The sequence below is a fragment of the Sinocyclocheilus rhinocerous genome, unplaced genomic scaffold, assembly GCF_001515625.1.
Source record: "Sinocyclocheilus rhinocerous isolate Xijiao unplaced genomic scaffold, SAMN03320098_v1.1 scaffold1426, whole genome shotgun sequence".
NCBI lineage: Eukaryota > Metazoa > Chordata > Actinopteri > Cypriniformes > Cyprinidae > Sinocyclocheilus > Sinocyclocheilus rhinocerous.
This window is the reverse complement of record NW_015630392.1, coordinates 183,461-202,190: the sequence shown is the minus strand read 5'-3', so window position 1 is coordinate 202,190 and position 18,730 is coordinate 183,461. Positions and strand designations below refer to the sequence as shown.

At 40.3% G+C, this 18,730-nt stretch overlaps 1 protein-coding gene across 1 annotated transcript in view; it reads left to right on the top strand.

Annotated features, from left to right (window-relative positions):
* Positions 1–18,730, top strand: part of LOC107740306 (transmembrane protein 189-like) — a 33,278-nt gene that overhangs the window by 10,193 nt on the left and 4,355 nt on the right. Inside the window, exons 3-6 of the mRNA XM_016552687.1 lie at positions 8,746–8,865; positions 9,058–9,149; positions 13,407–13,551; positions 14,793–15,005. Coding sequence (XP_016408173.1) covers positions 8,746–8,865; positions 9,058–9,149; positions 13,407–13,551; positions 14,793–15,005 — 570 coding nt within the window. The remainder of the gene's footprint in view (positions 1–8,745; positions 8,866–9,057; positions 9,150–13,406; positions 13,552–14,792; positions 15,006–18,730) is intronic.

Sequence of the window (18,730 nt, the reverse complement as noted above, 5' to 3'; positions counted from 1 at the left end):
TTTTTTTGATTGGGGGGGGGGGGGGGTCAAATGCGGCAGGATGTTAACGCTGCATACAGAATTGTCTCTTTTGCATGCCTATACGCACATAGAAGCGTGCCAGGGTGCCCAAATACACTTGGACTGGAACCACACAGACTGTTATTAATATTTGATGGAGTTCTACATCAGCTTTCTGTGTGAATTCAGGTGGTTTGTGGCAGTTGGGGACAGGGACAGTGGGTGAGCTGTATAATTACTATTATCTAAATTCCATTTCTGAACGTGGCCCTTGCCGCGCCGTCCTCAATCAGCTTTGTATTTAGTATGGAGTTCTCGGTGAAGTGGCTCCGCTGTGAATTTTCAATATTTAAAATCCACACTCTGCATTTTAATCCCTCTCTCCCTTATTAATGAATTTCAATCTAAAGGTCATAAACTTGCTTAACTCTTTGCGTTCCTGAGGTCAGCTGTTCGAATTCTAGTCCATACCGTAAAGATGTGAGAAACATGACTTTCAGTTTACGGAATGACGTTTTGTTCAATCTGTCTGTCCTGACTGATTGCATACAACCTCTCGCTGTGAACTTCAGCGCTCGTCACTCTGGAGATTTGGAGATATTAAAAGGTAGCGTGTTGGGGGGGGGGGGGGGGGTCTCAGGGGTCGCTCTTTCCTAAGCCTGTCATCTGTGGCCCTTATCAGGGTCGGTCTGACTGGGTACACAGACAGAAATGCATCAAAGTGTCTACCTATCTCTCTCTCTTTAAAAATGGGGGTAACCAGTAGGAATAGGAAACGAGAACCAGCTCCTTTTTTAAGAATTGTTTTTTTTTTTTTCTTTTAAATGATTTTGTTATATGACATCAAATAATTATATACTGTTCAAAGGTTTTTTATTTTTGAAATGTCTTTAATGCACACCAATGCATTTATTGACGCATTTATTTGATCAAAAATACAGTAAAAACGGTAATATTGTGTAAAATTATTATAATTTATAAGAACTATTTTCTATTTTAATATAATTTATAATGTAATTTATTTCTGTGATGCAAGGCTAAATTTTCATCAGCTATTATTCCGGTCTTCAGTGTCACATGATCCTTAATTCCAACATGTTGATTTGGTGCTCAAAAAGCATTTCTTATTATTTTAGTGTTAAAAACAGTTGTGCTTAATTTTTTTGGAAACCATGATACATTTTTTCCCCAAGATACTTTGATGAGGAAGTTAAAAAGATAGACCATTTATGTGAAATAGCATTTTTAACATTATAAATGTCTTTACTGTCTAAACTTCTGATCAGTTTAATGCGTCCTTGCCTAATAAAAGTATTTGTTATATATGTTTTCTGAACACTGTACTATGTACAGAATCTGCAGTTTCACTTAGGGCTGGACGATATGGCCAAAATTGATACCACGATATATTTCTTAATTTCGGTCGATACGATATAATTCCGATATCGATATGAACACTATTTATCTGAAATAGAAATATTTTGTATGAAGACAGTCGGTTCCCTTCACAGATACATTTATATAAAACACCCGCGACATTTTTTGATTTTGAAACGTGCAGTGCTCATGTTTATTCAACGAAGTCAAACGGCACAAATAAATCAATGTATGGGAAACTGGTAATGTATATCGAAATATCGGAAATGTGTTTAAAAATCATATCACCGTTATTGAAAAAAATTATATCGCGATACATATTGATATTGAATTATTGTCCAGCCCTAGTTTCACTGCAAAAGAAATGCTGCGCTTTTAGCTTGCGATCTAAACTGAGTGCAACAAGAAAAACTGTCATTGTGAAATCAAAGACAATAAATAGAATACTACTTTATATATTTTTTTGTCTTTGTACAGTCTGATTTGTAAACAGTAGTCAGTCATTTAATAAATTGGTCAGAAAGACTCACAAAACAGTCTCAAAGTCATTTGCTTGAATCAATCTAATGTGTCACGTAATCTTTCCGAGTTGCTCACTGAACTACAAAACAGAAGGAATGTGAAGTATATTATTAAGATCAATTATTTGCATACTTAAAAGCAGTGCTTGAAGTGGAAAAAAAGAAGTGCCGGTACTCCCCCCCTTTATTTATTTATTTATTTATATTAAATAAGTACTTTTTAATAATTCACAATGTGTGTATGGTGCCACAATCAATCAATCAATAATAAACGTTTTCAGTACAAATTAGTCAGTACAAACAGTACAAAGTCAAGCTGCGATACCAAACAGGGACCACAGGGAGACGCCAAAGACCACTAAATCGCCTGCCTACTATACGGATCCATTCAGAATCGCTAAATCGTTGACCACCGCATAATCCGCGTTCATTATAAAACACTCTTGCATTTAAGCCAAATACACGCTGAAAATAATAATTTTACTGACATCTGGACGTAAGTCACTATTCTTTCCGCAATCGCTGATGAAATCAGCTGTGTTTTTTTTTTCTGCATTAGGCTGTTTTGAACTTACTGTTTTAATTCGTTTACTGGATCCTTGGACTTTGCTGGAGTTTACCGGTTTAAAATGATGTGATCGCAAAAGCCTGCTTTTAATTTTAAGATATTATTTTCGTTATAAAGTACTGATTCAAATTAGTAATCAATAATTAATTATTATTCTACTACTCTGCGCGCCTCCCCTGACATGCTCTCGCGCCCCACACACTCCACTTGCATTCATTCACGTGATTGGTCGAGATGAGAAGTGATCCCGCCTGGGTAGTGTGATTTATATAGTGTCCTTTCTAATCATATTATGGGATCATATAATCACCCAGACCCTGACACCTTTGCGCTGAGTACCGGCAACATGTCAGAAGTGCCGGTACGCACAAAAAAGTGCAGGTACTCTAAAGGCTAAAATATAGAAGTACCGGTGTGTACCGGCCCACTTCAAGCACTGCTTAAAAGTTCTAAAATAATTGTTAATCTTTAAGGATCTTTAAGGAATCTGAATCACAATTGTTACTTTTTTATGGTTCACATCCCTAGTAAAACTTTTGTCCCTAGTGGTGAACTTTTTTTGTTCACCCAGTCCAATATGTTTTTGTCCCTCTTTTGTAACAAAAAAAACTGTCTATCAGTCCTCACATACTTGGCTGTTTTAAAAAAAAAAAATAACAGGGTATTGTATGGCACAAAGTGTGTTTGAGTGTGTCTGGGTACATGTGTTAGCGTGTGCGTTCCCAGGTTGAGTTGTCCACTGAGAACAGATGAAAGCGACAAGGCCTGTGACTGATCCATTTGTCCTGATCAGGGGAATTCTACCTCCCTCTCTCTCACTCTCTTTCTCTTCCTCTCACCATGTATGACCCACTTTTCCTGTCTCTCCCTTCTTTCCCAAAGTCCCCTCTGAAGACAGGCCTACAGAGAGCTGGCAAGGGGACAATGTGTGTGTGCGTCTGTGCCATTATGTATCCCGCTAAATATAATTGTGTGTGCTAATATGAGGTTCATTTTCCTGGCCAGCATTTGATGTTCCTAAATCAATACCATTTCCTTTTCGCTCACATGTAGATGCCCTTGGCATTGTTGGGGGGGAGGTAAAGTGGGGTAGAGAATGACTCAGTCATGGCATGTTGGCAGGACTTTGTGGCGTGGCCGGCCCTCTGAAAGGCTGCTATTCTGAGTCTGTGAGTTGCTTTTTGTCTGCCTCTCCGGAGGAGGTGAGAGCCGTTCTTTCAGTGCCGCGGCTGCACTGAGAACAGAGGGGCCCACGTACCACCGCAGCCCCATCAGGAGAGCCCGCTGAAGAAAAGAGCCCTTTGTTCGTCGAGGATAGAGACAGAAAAAACACCCATCTCTCCGCAGCACAAACAACACATACTGTTCACATTCACTGACTTCTGCTAGCGTGACAGGTGATAAACTGCCACCACGCCCCCCGCACCCCACCCCTTTTTCATCTGCACTCAACCTGACTCGGCATGGGATCTAAGCATCCTATCAGACGTCCCATCAGAGCTGTAAAAGTTTTTCTTTAATTTATTACAGGATTAGTTCATTCAAAAATGAAAACTGCCATTGTTTGTTAAGTCTTTCCAAAACTTGTTTGACTTTCAGAAGGACACAAAAGGGGACATTTCAATAATGTGTCAGGTTGCTCTTTTCCATGCAGTTGACCTATCGGTAAGCCCCGCCCCCCTTAGTTACTGTTGCGAACTCGGACAAACAAACGGAGTTGCTAACCGTCTTACAATGACAGCTGTCAGTGTGAAAACCTTGTCCCTATATCTTTTTGATACATTTTGGACACAGAAGGACCACCATTCAAGTGGGACATAAATATGCCATGGAGGGATATATAAAACATTTTAAAATAAATGTTGTGGGTATTAATTTGGAAGCGAGGGTTTACAGATCACAATGCAAGCGGGAGAAGCCTCATGTTACGTTCATCACGATCGTAGACAACAACATTCCGGATCAACACTGTTTATGTATCGCAGGGTACAATTAAATTAATTTACATTTAACCCGTTTAATATGAAGAGACAGTGAAATGTAGACCTTTGTTTATGTGTTTTTGCCCTACACTGTACAAGACGCGAGAAGAGTCCGCTCTTAATGAGAGTATGACAACCAGAAAACGAACGTTTTTGTCTTCATTGGGATTGGGGGTGAATGGACATTTTGATCTGTTTTGTTTGGGTTTAGGAAATAGAATAAAATAAATTCCATTACCTATCCTCTCAGGATACCTGGAATCACTGACTCATCTGCATTAGAGGGGAGGGGCTTACCAATAGGTCAATTACAGTGAATGAGGTGAAGATTTTAAGCATTGAAATGATTCTAAATATCATAAGTGGTCTTAAATGACTTGTGCACATATTTGTGTGATAAAAATATTTAATTTAAGTAGCTGCAACCAGATTGTTGAATCTGTGAGCCTAATTTGAGAACTGAATCATTCTGATTCAAGACCAGTTTTGTGAACTGGATCAACAGATTTTAAAAGCGTCAGTTGATTCATTCACTACTCCTTTTATGAGCTAGCAGTACAGATATCCATATTTGTAGTGGATAACGTCTTAAATTTTGGTTTGTTCGCCACACAATTCTATTGTATTTCTTCAGAAAACATGCACATATTTTTTATGACTTTTACTTTTAAAGGGATAGTGATGTTATTCCAAACCTGTATACCTTTTTTTTTCTGTGGAACATAAAAGAAGAAATTTTGAAGAATGCTGGTTACCAAACCATTTTGGTTCTTATTGACTTTCATTGTAATTTTCATCCATACAACAGACCTTATGCGTCAGAGAAACAAGTGCGCAACCATCCTTAGAATTTTGTCTTTCAATGTCCGCTTTTGCGGTTGCTCTATAGCAGGGGTGCCCAAACTCAGTCCTGGAGGGCCGGTGTCCTGCAGAGTTTAGCTCCAAGCTTACCTTCACACTGTGGGAATACAAACAGAAGACAGAGCAGCACTGAAAAGGGGAGGAGCTACATAAGGTCTATAGAAGTCAGTGAGTGGGAACAAACTATCCCTTTAATAGTTTTTTTGTGTCATTTTTGGAGCCTTACAGTCCTATTCACTTGCTGTCATTATATTCACCTTTTGTTTTCAACAGAAGAAAGCAAGTCATACAGGTAGGAAATGACATGAGGAAAAGTACATGATCATATTTGGGTGAATGATCCCTCTTAACCAGCATTTTTTTAATTTACAGAAGAAGTGTGACTTTGAACAAAATGGCTTGGACAGGAAAGATTCACTAGGTTTTTCGCCTTAAGCTGTGCAACCGTGCTTACATGCATCAGCAGGTGAAGCGCGGCAGAACTCGAGGATGGACGACGCCATATTACAGCCTGCCGCAGAAACTTGCGTACATTATGACAGAGCGAGAGAGCAGGAACGCCATTAGCATTCACGGACGTTGTTTGGCACTCCAGCCGCCCCTCTGTGTCGAATCAGGCGTCGTTGATTAATTTCAGCCTATTAGCACCCCCGCCCCTCCCAGGTTAATTCCCCACGCCAGCGTGCGGGAAAGGGGGCTGCGGGTGTGAGCGATGGTGCAGGGGGTTGCAGGGGGGTTGCAGGGGAGCACGTTGTTGTCAGGACTGTATTAATGAGCACGCCGCTCAGGTCCCGTGGACAGGGGGACGGTGTTCCTGGCTGCGCACGGCGACGGCGGCTCTGTCGAGGCCTGGCCTAGTTTCTGCCCTCACCGGGGAGCGCGAGGATCCAAGGACTGACGCTGATCACCTGACAGCGGCCCCACTGCTGCGAGAGAGTGTGTACGCACATGTCTGTGTGTGAGAAAGAAAAAAGACAGGAAAGAGAGGACGCAAGTGCTGGAGTGGGTAAAAAAAATTATTTATTTATTTTTTTCAGTTTTCTGTCTCTGAATAATTTTGGAAGTTCTCAGAGATGGTGTTATGTGAAGTGTTGATCAGCGGTAGATATTTTCCCACTTTTTCTTCCTGAGATATTCTGTCAAAAGAGCTGTAATATTGTTCCTCTATAGTCTATAAAAAAGAATTACTGTAAAAGCACCTTCATGAAAACCTCGTTCAGATTTCAACACCACGTTTGAGGCTGCTGTGATGTAAAGAAAAGAGCACAATGTCTAGTTTTGAGCCCTCATGGTCATACTCCGGATGTGCTGCACCTGGACTTTCTCATCCCTCCACTTCCCGTTGAGCTACCACATTTAGTCCAACTGCACAATCCATTGTGCCATCAGAAAGTGACTATAACAACATCAGCTGACCCTGAATCATCTGTTCCTTTATACATTCTCTGGTATATTGAAACAGGTGTTTTTATGTCGTATTCACATTTGGCACTGTACATGAACATGAGTCAGAACCTGAATTTTATTGTCTCCCTCCTGATGGATTTAGGGTTTTACAGTACATTGGTTACGGTACGTTTGTTAAATGGCCTTTCCACTTAATCTTCAGCATCACAGCAATCATATTTTTAAAATAAAAAATAAGTCATATTTTATCGAAGTAGTGAGCTTGCAATCAACATCAAATGTGATAATTTGGTAACTCTTTACAGTTATTCCGTTTGTAAGTCAGTACACTAGTTAAACTGTTTTTGAGTGCCAATAAAAATGGCAGAATAGAAAGATGAGTTGTCTTTAATCAGGCATTTTTTTGCATTGACCGTAAAATATATATTTTTGGTCTGCCTACTTTTTGATGTCACAAGACTTTTTTTTTTTTTATCAGGACAAACTTTGCAGTACTTTTGTAAGATGGACCCCAGAAAAACTTATTTTAGTTTAGTTTTATTTCAAGTGCAATTAAAGAACCTTTTATAGAGCTATGTATATACAAATCATTTAGTCTTTTTTCTCTAAGTTGAATGTTTGTGTCTACACAAAGGTGTTTGCTGTTAAATAATGGCAAAACAAAACATATTTCTATTGGATTGTCTGCACTGGCTGCAGTAAAATATGCAAATATGTGATCCACTACAAAAGTATTTGAGGACAATAAAGCATAATAAATGCAATCAGTGGCAGTTCACTGCAGCCACAGATTGTTTGATGGTTTATTTTAGCTGAGACCCAGGATTTGGTTCCATGGTGTGCAACCGAATTTAAAAGACAGCTTTCACATTAATCCAGCAAACAATTTTACAGTCAGTTGAACTCAAGTCTGCACCAAAACCTGGATGGATCTCAGGGTGCTTTGTGGGATACAAGCTGTTAGGTTAAGGATTCCATAGGTTGGTGCTCTCATAATTGCACAAAATATAACGCAGGCTTGTTGAGTGCATTATAAGAACCGCGGTCCATCGTTCAGGCACACGATGTTGGCTGGCCCACTGAGGCGCTATAAATAGCTGTCATCAATATCTTCTTCTCAACCTCCTCACGTTCCCAATCCACTCAGGACGGCTCCTCTAATGGCATTACATTTTCAAAAGAGCTGAGTCCACTGCGCCGCTCCGTGCCCACATCCGCTCAACAGGAGAGCAAAGGAGAGAGCGATGGAACGAGAAGAAATAGTCACAGTAAAAGAACGAAAGACTCAGACGTGGTGGAATGCAGTTTAAAACTGAATATGCAAGTTTTTAAAAATGGAGATTGAATGTAGGCTGTGGAGAGATGGGGACATGTAGATGTGGTTGGTGTCCATATCTACTAATTCTCTACTCTGTTGTGAATAATGCATTAGCACTTTAATCATCCTCCACGGCCGGCCTCCGTGCCACGTCGCTGTCATGGTGGTCTGAACAGTGCCCGTTGTGGCCCCTCCATCGGTGCCCTCTGCCCTGACCTGGGACGTTTAGCTGTGTCAGGCAAACGCACCATCGCAAGAGATCCTGACCCTCGCCTCTACCTACAACTTGTCCTAGTCTAATCAATTACTCCTGAGCACACGAGATAATGGGACACACACACACGGTTACACACGTTCGGCTCGTCTCCTGTCCGCCGACCCTGATGACCTTTTCTGCTTTTGAGAGATGTCAGTTCACTGCCGTCTGTGAACTCGCAGTGGACACTAGTTAAAAATACTGTTACTAAGGAGAATTAATAACATTCAAAAGATGGCACTTTTAGTTCTCTTTCATTTTAGTTTGAAGTTTTTTTTTTTTGCATTTAACACCCTAGTCAAGTAGTTAGATATTTTTCCCCTTAGCCGTGCAATTTCAGTCTTTTTGCTGTTCTGTTGTATCTCAATGTTTATTGTTTTGGTTTTGACATTTTTTTTTCAGGTACTAATCAAAATATGCACTAATGTGCCTTTATGTGTTTGTTGTCCCTGTAGGAAAGCGGCTGCAGGAGTGGATCTGTGTAATTCTGTGCCTCTCGCTCTTCGCTCTTAACCTCTCCTTCCTCTTCCTCAACTTCTCCACAGTGCACATCTACAGAATCATCTTTGGCATTGGTAAATCTTACATTATTCTTGACCTTTCTGTTCATGTCTTTCCTTTGTTTTCTAATAAAGTTCTGCTGTCATTATCTCTACAGAAACCCATTGGTTGTAGTGCACTTTTTTCCATGTCATGGTCTCACGGTCACTTTTATTTCAGTACTGACTGAATTTAACAGCTTCTTTCTTTCTTTCTTTCTCTCAAAGTGACTGGTATTGTGACAGCAGATTTTGCCTCTGGGATCGTACATTGGGGAGCTGATACATGGGGTTCAGTGGACATCCCAGTAATTGGGAAGGTAAGGGCCAAGGCCTATGCATAGTTCAGTGTGTATGGCATAACTGTTTTTACACTATATGAATGTGATAGTCTGCAGGTGTGTGGGCACATTATTTAGGTACAATGGCACCATCTTTCTGGCACACATGCATTTCCCACACACTCATATGCACAGTGTGGTCTCTAAACGTAGTCTCTTGTTTGATTTTAACAAATTACTCTGTTTAATTTTCATATCAGCTTTTGCTCTATTGGCCTGTTATGGTTTACCAGGCTCAAAAAATGGCGAGTGTGAAATGCCATCTCCACCATGGGGAGTTCAGCCCTTCCTGCTTTCCTGGAGCGCCACATCTTAACCCCACCCACTCTCAACCCCAAAGGGTGCTGGAGATACTCAGGAGGGTTGCATTAATGCATACTATGGTCGCACTCTCCTTGCCCAATCAGAGAAAAGGTCACCCCCTCGCTGTCCAATTAAAAAGCAGCCGACACTTGCTTTCTGTGTCGGACAAGTAGGGGCCATGAATCTGGGAGCATTTATGTGTTTTTGTGCTGACAGGGGTCGTTGTGCTATTATGTGGAAGGGGGCAGTAGACTGGCGGTAGAAAAATGGCTGACCTAAGGTAAATCCGGTCCCGTGTGCCAATTATTAGGCTACTTCTGGAAATATGGACTGTTACATTTGATTACAGTGAAAGGAAATAACAAGTATACAGGTTTAGCAATGATCAGAATACACTTGACAATGAGTGTGGCCATGAAATTTTCAGAGTTTTAGGCCTGTCCTTTGAGTAACACCAATCTTTCCTATTTACTATTCTCTGGCTGATGTGTGCTCTATAGAGATGGGGTCCTATAGGACTGGGTGGTATGATGCTTTATACTGTGCAACTCCAAATAGTCTGCTATAGCATTTATACCTTAATATGATTTGATGTGGTGATTGATTATGTATATAAAAAAATGAAAGGAGATCATCTAATTTTATATATTTACATTGAGTCTAAATAAATAAATAAACAACTAAAAACAAAAATCAGTCTGTTTAGGCTTAGCAGCAATATAATGTATAGTATGAAAAATTGACAGATGTATCACTTATTACACAAATTTTCACCACATAAGTAATAATGGGGACATGAAATATTGATTTGAGAAGTAACCATTTTAAAATCTTGCCTGTTTATCTTATAATCCATTACAGTGTGCACAACAATCATTTTAACAACAAGACAAGCACTTCAATAATATCAGCATTACTGTAGGCCTACTATTAATCCTGAAGTACATCAGTTTCATTTTACAATAAATACAGTGGATAACTGAGGCGCAAGATGGCAGCAGCTGTGTTTGAATGAAACTAGAGAGCGTGTTCGTGGTGTGATATAAGACACGTGAAAGGACCGCCGGTTACGGCTGGGAATCTATTCCAAAAAACGAATCAATTTCAAGGCTTTGGGAATCGAGTCGATTCCAAAGGTTGGAATCGGTTCCTTCAAGGGGAATCAACTCCTCTGTAAGAGCCTTTTTTAAATTTCAGAGCTAATCATTAATTTGCCTCGCTAATAGTGATTGGAAGCCTGATTCATTTTCGTGAACAAATTCGTTCGATTCAATGAAATCGTTTCAGAAAAATGATGCAGCAGGTCTAATGTATCTGGAATAGATTCCAAAAATATCTGAATCAAACAGCCCTAGCCACAAATACCTGGACGAGCAGTCATTATACAACATTGCATTGGTATTGACAATTGTCATTGTGATGAATAACTGACTTTAGAATGTCCTGACTGACCAATAATAATCAAGCATTTCTGAGGGCTGTGTAATAAATTTTCAATATTGACTGATCATTTACAATTCTCTAATGTTGTCCATTATGGTACCAATATATACCATGGTTTTAGTCATACTGCCCACTCCTTATGCCCTGCTTCTATGAAGGTTTACATGCTGGTCATTGAGGCCCTGAGTTGTCCTTCATGGCCAGTTCTTTGAGGCCGAGAGCATGATTGTAGAGAGCAGGTCATCTGAACAGCCCGTCCAGCTCCAGCTGTGGGTCAGGCCGAAGGGCCCGCATTCTCTCGCTTTCATCATCGTCCGTCTGTGCTATAAAACGGCTCAGCCACACCGCCCCACCGTGAAGGGGTTTCCACCCGGCTCCGCAGCCACTGCCAATCCTTCTGCTGTCGAGGATAATTAGGATCCGCCACCTGGGAGTGATCGAACTTAAAAAAAAAAAAAAGCGAGGGAATTTACAGACATCCAGAACGCTGAGCTTTAAGACCCTTAACCAGCAGATTAAAGGCGGCACTTAGCGGACCGATATATATGGCTTTTTGTCCACATGTTCAAACAAGAAGCACCAACTTGAGGGAGAATCATTAATGACCGTGATTAAACAGGCACTTAAGAGCAAAGAGCGTAGGGAGGAGGAAAAAAGGCAAGAGAAATGAAATGGATCTCATGTGCGCTCTGGGTTAAGGGTGGGGGAGGACGGGCTCCGGTCTTTGGCTGGGTTGCTAGGGCAATCCGAAGATGTGAGTCATGATTAGGCAGAAGGTGGATGAGGCGAGGCGAGGCAGGCCGTTAAACGGTGTGGGATTAGCGACGGCGAGGCACAGGTTTGTGCCGGTGAGTCGACAGGCACGCCGTGTGCTGTCTTGGGTTTAGCGCTCTTTTAATCTCGTGCACAGAGAGACGGAAAGGAAACGAGGAGAACGGGAGGGAGCATAATTGTCAAAATATCAACAGATAGTTTTCTCTGCTCCAGCAGTGTCGCCACTTGCTCTTAGATATAGGTGTGATTGAGTTCAGCCCACAAACACGCGATAATGAAATTTTTCCCCCCACGCTCCGTCTCTGAAACGCTATGGTAATGTGGCTCCAAACGATTCCTCCTTTTTATGTGGAAAATAAATTACATTCATTCTTGTATTTTCCTTTGTGCTTATACGATCCTTTCTCTTACTCCCTTTCATTTTATGACACCCGCGCGGTCGCAGACGGGTGCCCGTCTCAAAGCAGCACTCCTGGGCGTGAGTGACAGGTGCTGCTGGGTTATGGTTTTTCATGATGCTGGATCTGAGCCGTGGGGAAGTGCTGTTTAATGCCAGGTTATCTCTCCGCTCCGTAACGTGTAGCTCATACCGCATGCATCATCTTTCATTTAGGATCTAGTACCGCCAACACACCAATTTGTGTCTATCAGTCAACATCTAACCCCACCCAGCCCTGTCTTGTGGCCAGATCCGGGCAAAATCTGCCTTTTCGCATTTTCAATGCTGATTTTTGTGGAAAACCTGTGGCTGCTACACTCCGTACTGGTACTGATGTGCAAAAGTGAGTATTTTCAAAATTAACTTGTCAGACAGCAGGTTGCCTGAACAACTGGTTGACTAATCTTTCTTTACCGGAAGTAGCCTACTGTATAATAAATAGATAGGTTGGTTTGGGTTCACCTGACTCTATTTTTCTTAAACAAGGCACATTTTTGTGATCGCAAACATCTAGATGAGTTCAATGAAATGGCACAGAAGGCAATTGGTTTTAAAAGCTGGACTATTTTTTACTGGACACATTGTCTTAAAAATGCAACTCTGGTAGCAAAATGCTCAAAAATACATTTGGCTGTAACACTGATGCTTTATGGAGAGACATTTTCAAGGTATAACTTTTCCATAAGAGTTTTTTGGTGCAAACTTTCTAACAGCTCAAGTACAACATGATAAAGCACTATTACTAAAGATATAAAAAAAAATGAATTCAGTCGTCCTTACTAATCGACTAGTCAGTTCTTGCAGTTGACCATTGTGACCGATTCTTATTGGTACAGTAGCTGAAAGAATGATTAAATGATTAAAAAAACATGCAAGGGTGTCAAATGTGTAGAACTTTGTGACAGATGTTTCTGAAGAGTTTTGCACACTGAGTTTCTGTGGGCTTACAGCTCATTATCAGTAGGGAAACTTCAAGCAGAGGATGTTTCTGGTTTCTGTACTGAATATTTTAGTTTAAACTCTTCTTTTTTTTTTTATTTCTCACCCTAAAATGCACAACCAGTATTCTTACAGCTTGTTCAGACTGAGTCTCTAACTGTAACACAACAATAGCTTCTAGTTTGACCCTGCACTTTATCATAGACGTACCCATTCATTACCACAGGGTAATGGATCTAAATTGCAGCCCTAGACACCCCTGCCCGTTTTTCAATTGAACCTTAACCTCCCTTCGCCCTGCTCCCCCCGTCTCTCTTTACCTCTCTCTTTCCATTCAGGCATTTATTCGCCCGTTCCGGGAGCACCACATTGATCCGACGGCTATCACACGGCATGACTTCATAGAGACTAATGGAGACAACTGCATGATCACCATCCTGCCTCTGGCCCACATGGCCTATAAATTCCTCTCCTATCCACCAGGTACACACACACATCCACTCACTTTTCCAGTGTGTCATGAGAGTGAGTCAGCGCGACTATTTTAGAACCAACGAGTGTGACCAGAGTGTGACACCTCGTCTTAGAGCCGTCGGTGTGCCCCACATTCATCTTAAAATACCTAAAAATTGGGAAATCGACAAATGAGAATATGGTTTGAAAAGGGTAAAATGTTCTCAGTTCCATTTTTGCCCTGCATGGGTTGCAGGAGCAGCTCAGGCAAAAAATGAAAATTTTTATCCTTCACTCATGGTCATGTTATTGCAAACCTGTGTGACTTTCTTTCCTCCTTATAACACAAGAGGGGAATAATAATAATAATTTAATAATTATTCAACAGAAAAAATCAACAGAATGTCCTGAGTGCTTACATTTTCCATATATTTGGATAATTTTGGATAAATATTTTTTTTTTTTTGGCCATTAAAGGAATAGTTCACACAGAAATTAAAAATTTGTCAGCAATTACACACCCTCAAGTTGTTCCAAACTCAAAAGACTTTCCCTTCATTGAAAGTCCATTCCACCAAAACTTTTACTCTTCAAAACATTCATAAAGAGATTGTAAACAAAATCCATATTAAGTGGTTTAATCCAAGTCTTCTGAAGAGACACAATTTACATTGCACACTGTATATGGTAAATGGAAGCTCAACTGTACTTGCTTGACGCTGTTTGTTTTTATTTAGCTTTTTAAGGTGTTTTGCATTGCTGTGTGAAAATAGCTTGAATTTTAATTAGATATTTACTGTTGTGTTTATTGCAATAAATATTTAGATTTTTTTCTTACAAAAAGTCAAGTAAATTTAAATTCAGTTTTTTTTTTTTATATATAAAACTATGATATCAATTCATAAGACCTTGAATATCACACACAAGTTGTATTGGAACGCAACAGCAGTTTCCCGTCATTCTTGTTTTAAAAACATGAGAGTAAGTAAATGGTGACAGTATTTTCATTGGATAAAATTCCATGAATTCCATTGAATTAAATTCCATTCAAACATTTTTGTTGCTGATGATCTGCTCAATCCTAAGAAAATTGAAAGGTCAATTTGATTTGATGTTTCTCATGCTAAAGGATAAGGCTTGTATTTTACTAGAGGGTTAGGGCATGTCGTATTAATTTGCATAAAATTATATCTCTCTTTCTCTCTCCACCTTATGCCATTGTTCGTTTATCTCTCCCTCCACCTCTCCATTACGCTATCTCTCTTTCCCAGATGCCCTTGCAGAGTCCTACCCCTGGGAATGTTTTGTTTTTGCGTTGGCGGTCTTTGTAACCATGACTAATCAGATCCACAAGTGGTCCCACTCCTACTTCGGCCTGCCACTCTGGGTCACACTACTGCAGGACTGCCACTTAGTGCTGCCACAGAAACACCACCGGATCCATCATGTGTCGCCACATGAGACGTACTACTGCATCACCACAGGTACACACTCATGCTTTCACTTGATGAGACGGAAGCCTGGTGTTTGTGTTATCACCCGAAAATATGAGAATTCTGTCATTATTTACTCACCCTTATGTCATGTTATGACTTTGTCTTCTGCAGAACACAAAAGGAGATATTTTGAAAATGTCTCAGTGTTTGTTTTTTTGTCAATACAGTGCAATTCAATGGGGTCCAAAACAACAATGGATGTCATTGACTTTAATTATATGAACAAAAACAGTGGAAGTCATACAGGTTTACAACAACACTAGGGTGAGTAAATTATGTTTTTAGGTGAACTATACCTTTAAATATACCCAGAGTCCCGTAGGCATCTTTACAACAACAATACGTACTGGATGAGATTCAGACGAGGTAGGTGAACTTCCTCTGAGAGTCTTTAATGTAGTTGATCATGGTAACCTACAGTATCTGGCAAGGATTCTTCCACGGAGCGTGGCCTGCATCGCCAGTAGCTGTAAAGAGTGGGTTAAAATAACTTTTTAAAGTCAGCTGTGTGTGTGTGTGTGTGAAGGCATTAAACTCCCATGATAGCTCGAGCACTCAGTATGCGACGTGCGTCTCTGGGAGAGAGGGGAGCGAGGATGCTTGTGCGTCACCCTGCGCCCCAGCGGACGACAGATGTGTGTGTGCACGCATGCTCCAGAGCACAGACCGGTCCTTTTGACCCTCCCTCTTTCCTTTCCACTGCTGCTCCCTGATCCCACTGGGAGACGCTGATGAAGGGAGAGGAAAGGGTCTCTCTCTCTCGCACACATACACAAACGTGCACGCTTGGGAGTCTCTCTCTGCGTGAGCCCTGCTCCTCCACCCTCCCTGCCTGAGTCCCCAGGGGCCAGGGCCCGCCTTTGTGTATGCCACTGGCTGACAACCTCCATGTATATTTAATGCTAACCTGCTGTCAGTGCTAACAAATAGGCTTGCGCAAAGGGGTGGGGGGTGGGGGGTTTGACAAAGATGAAAAATCAAACAAACATGATGAGCTGTTCTGCTCTCCTCCTGCACCAAAAGGGTCACTGTAGAGAGAGGGTACAAACACACAGACACACGGAGCTGACACAGACGTGACCGAGGAACAGTGTGGTGCTTATATACAGACATACAAGGGCAATGGATGACCATGTGATGTCATAATCAGGGTTCACTGAAAACAGTACTGTGGCGGTACCATGGCACTGTAATTGTGTCAGGTGGAAACACTATGGTACTTTCAATTGGCACTGAATGATTAGCGTGTTCCTATACCATTACCATAGTATTTACATGGTACTTCAAAGAATACCATTGTACTTGCACATAGGGGTGGGCGATATATCAAAATTGTGAATATCAGGATGATTTTAATGGGTTTTTGTTATTTGGCTATTAAAGGGATAGTTAACCCAAAATTAAAAATATTAATCAATTACATACCTTTACGTTGTTCCAAACCCATAAGACTTTTGTTCATCTTCAGAACAGGAATGAAGATATTTTTCATGAAATCTGAGAGATTTTATCAATTTAAAGTCCATTCCACCAAACCAAACTTTGACACTTCAGATGTATGTTCATAAGATTCTAAATGAAATCCGTCTTCTTCTTCTGAAGAGACATGGCATACATAGAGCACTTCAAATATGGTAAACGGAAACTCATCTGTTATTGCTTGACCCGTGAGAACAAACCTTATTGGTCTATATATAGATTTGTATAGAAAATACTGATGTTTGCTACTAAGGGATTCTATATTACTGTGTGAAAATGGCTTGATTTTTAACTGTTGTATTTTGATTCTAGTTGATTGTAATTGCATTCATCTGACTGACAAAAAACAATCACCCATTTAATACTGTAGTAAATAAATAAATAATGAGATGTATATTGGAAATTTTTATATTTGAGATATTTTTAGATATACCGTCCAGCCATACTACTATAGTGCGTGTCCAAAGAACATGGTACAGTAGTATTATGTTAATTTTTAAGACTTTTGAGACCGTTTTCATTATACGTGGACTTCTGTTAATCGCTCAAGTGTACATGATTATCAGCCGGTAATCTCAAATTGGCCAAATGCCTGATTATTCGCCTAGGTTGATGTATTGTGTGTCACTGCTTTGAACTTTGTCCTGCACGTTTTTGTGTGTTAAACATCTAAATGTCTTGTGTGTGTGTATGGTTGAAATGGTTTTCTTGTCAAAACCCAATGGAATGCATGTCTTCGGAGCACAACAGAAGTGTGTGTGTGTGTGTGTGTGTGTGTGTGTGTGTGTGTGTACATAGTGGAGTTGAGGCGGGCTGGCTGGGGGTGGGGTGCTGCTACATATTTATAGCAGTAAGTATGTACATTACTCTACTGCTAGCGCCTGATCTTCTGTCCATCCCCTGGGAGTCACCATCCAGGAGCTTCTGTGTCTCACCGCTTCTTGATGTTGTTCTCTGTGCCTTCCCCTCTTTCTTCCTGTCTTGCTCTTTTGTCCTTGCACTCTCCTTTTTGCTTGCCTTGCCCCTCTCACTGTTCTCTCTCTCTCCTGCATTTCTCTTCTCTTTTCTCTCGCTGGCGAGTTTTCAGAAGAGTGTGTAATTCAGCGAGAGGAATGAATTTGTCTGGTTGGTTTTACACATCAAGCCTGTGTGCTTCACCTTTTCTGTATTCCTTTTTCAGTTTTACTCCTGTTTCAAAGTACTCTGGCATGATTGTATTATGACAGTTTTACATACAATATTAATGTTTACATGTATTATAATTTATTAATAATGCATTAATTAAAATGTGATGATGTGAAGTTTATCCCTCTTTAATCTTGAAATTTCTTTTATGGTGTATGGCATGTTTTCCAATTATATACACTATTATTTAGAAGTTTGGGTTTGGTGAGATTATTTTGTTTTTTGAAAGAAGTCTGTTATGCTCACCAGCACTGCATTTAATTATCAAAAATACAGTAAAATGGTAATATGGTGAAATATTACAATTTAGCTGTTAATATATTTTATCATGTCAGTTTATCCCTGTGATGGTAAAACAGAATTTATTCCAGTCTTCAGTGTCACATGATCCTTCAGAAATCATTCTGAGATGCTGATCTGTTGCTCAAAAAACATTTTTCAGCATCATCACAGTGCTGCTGTATTTTTTGTGGAAACCATGGTACATTTTTTTTCAGGATTTGATAAATATATAGTTAAAAAAACAGCATTTATATGAAATAGAAATCTTATTGTCGCTTTTGATCAGTTTAATACATTCTTGCTGAATGATATTATATTATATAATATGTTGTTTTTATATTTTTATTTAAATAAAAATAGTACACACACGTCCAATTTTAAATCCTGTCTCTGCTGCTAATCTGTACCACTTGACTATCTAGTCTTGCACTCATATTAACAACTACTCAGGAGTCAAAGTGGGGTTTTTTTCCTCCTTTTGGTCATGTCTTATCTTGCCTGCGGCACTAATGGCTCCTCTGCTATCAACGAGAGGAACGTCTGTTCTTCCGCAACAGATAACAACTTTTTGGTTGTTAAAAAAAGGTGCGCTCGTTCAAACCGAGCGGCAACCTCCCGCTCTCTCTCGTGAAGCCAACAAGGGAGTGACTTAAACTGTTATTCGTCAACTGGCCGCTAGAGGCTGGCTGCAAAAGGGAGTCAATCCCATAGACTCCCAATGTTAAAATGCCCAACTTTACAGCAGAAAAAAACATGTTTACAGCCTG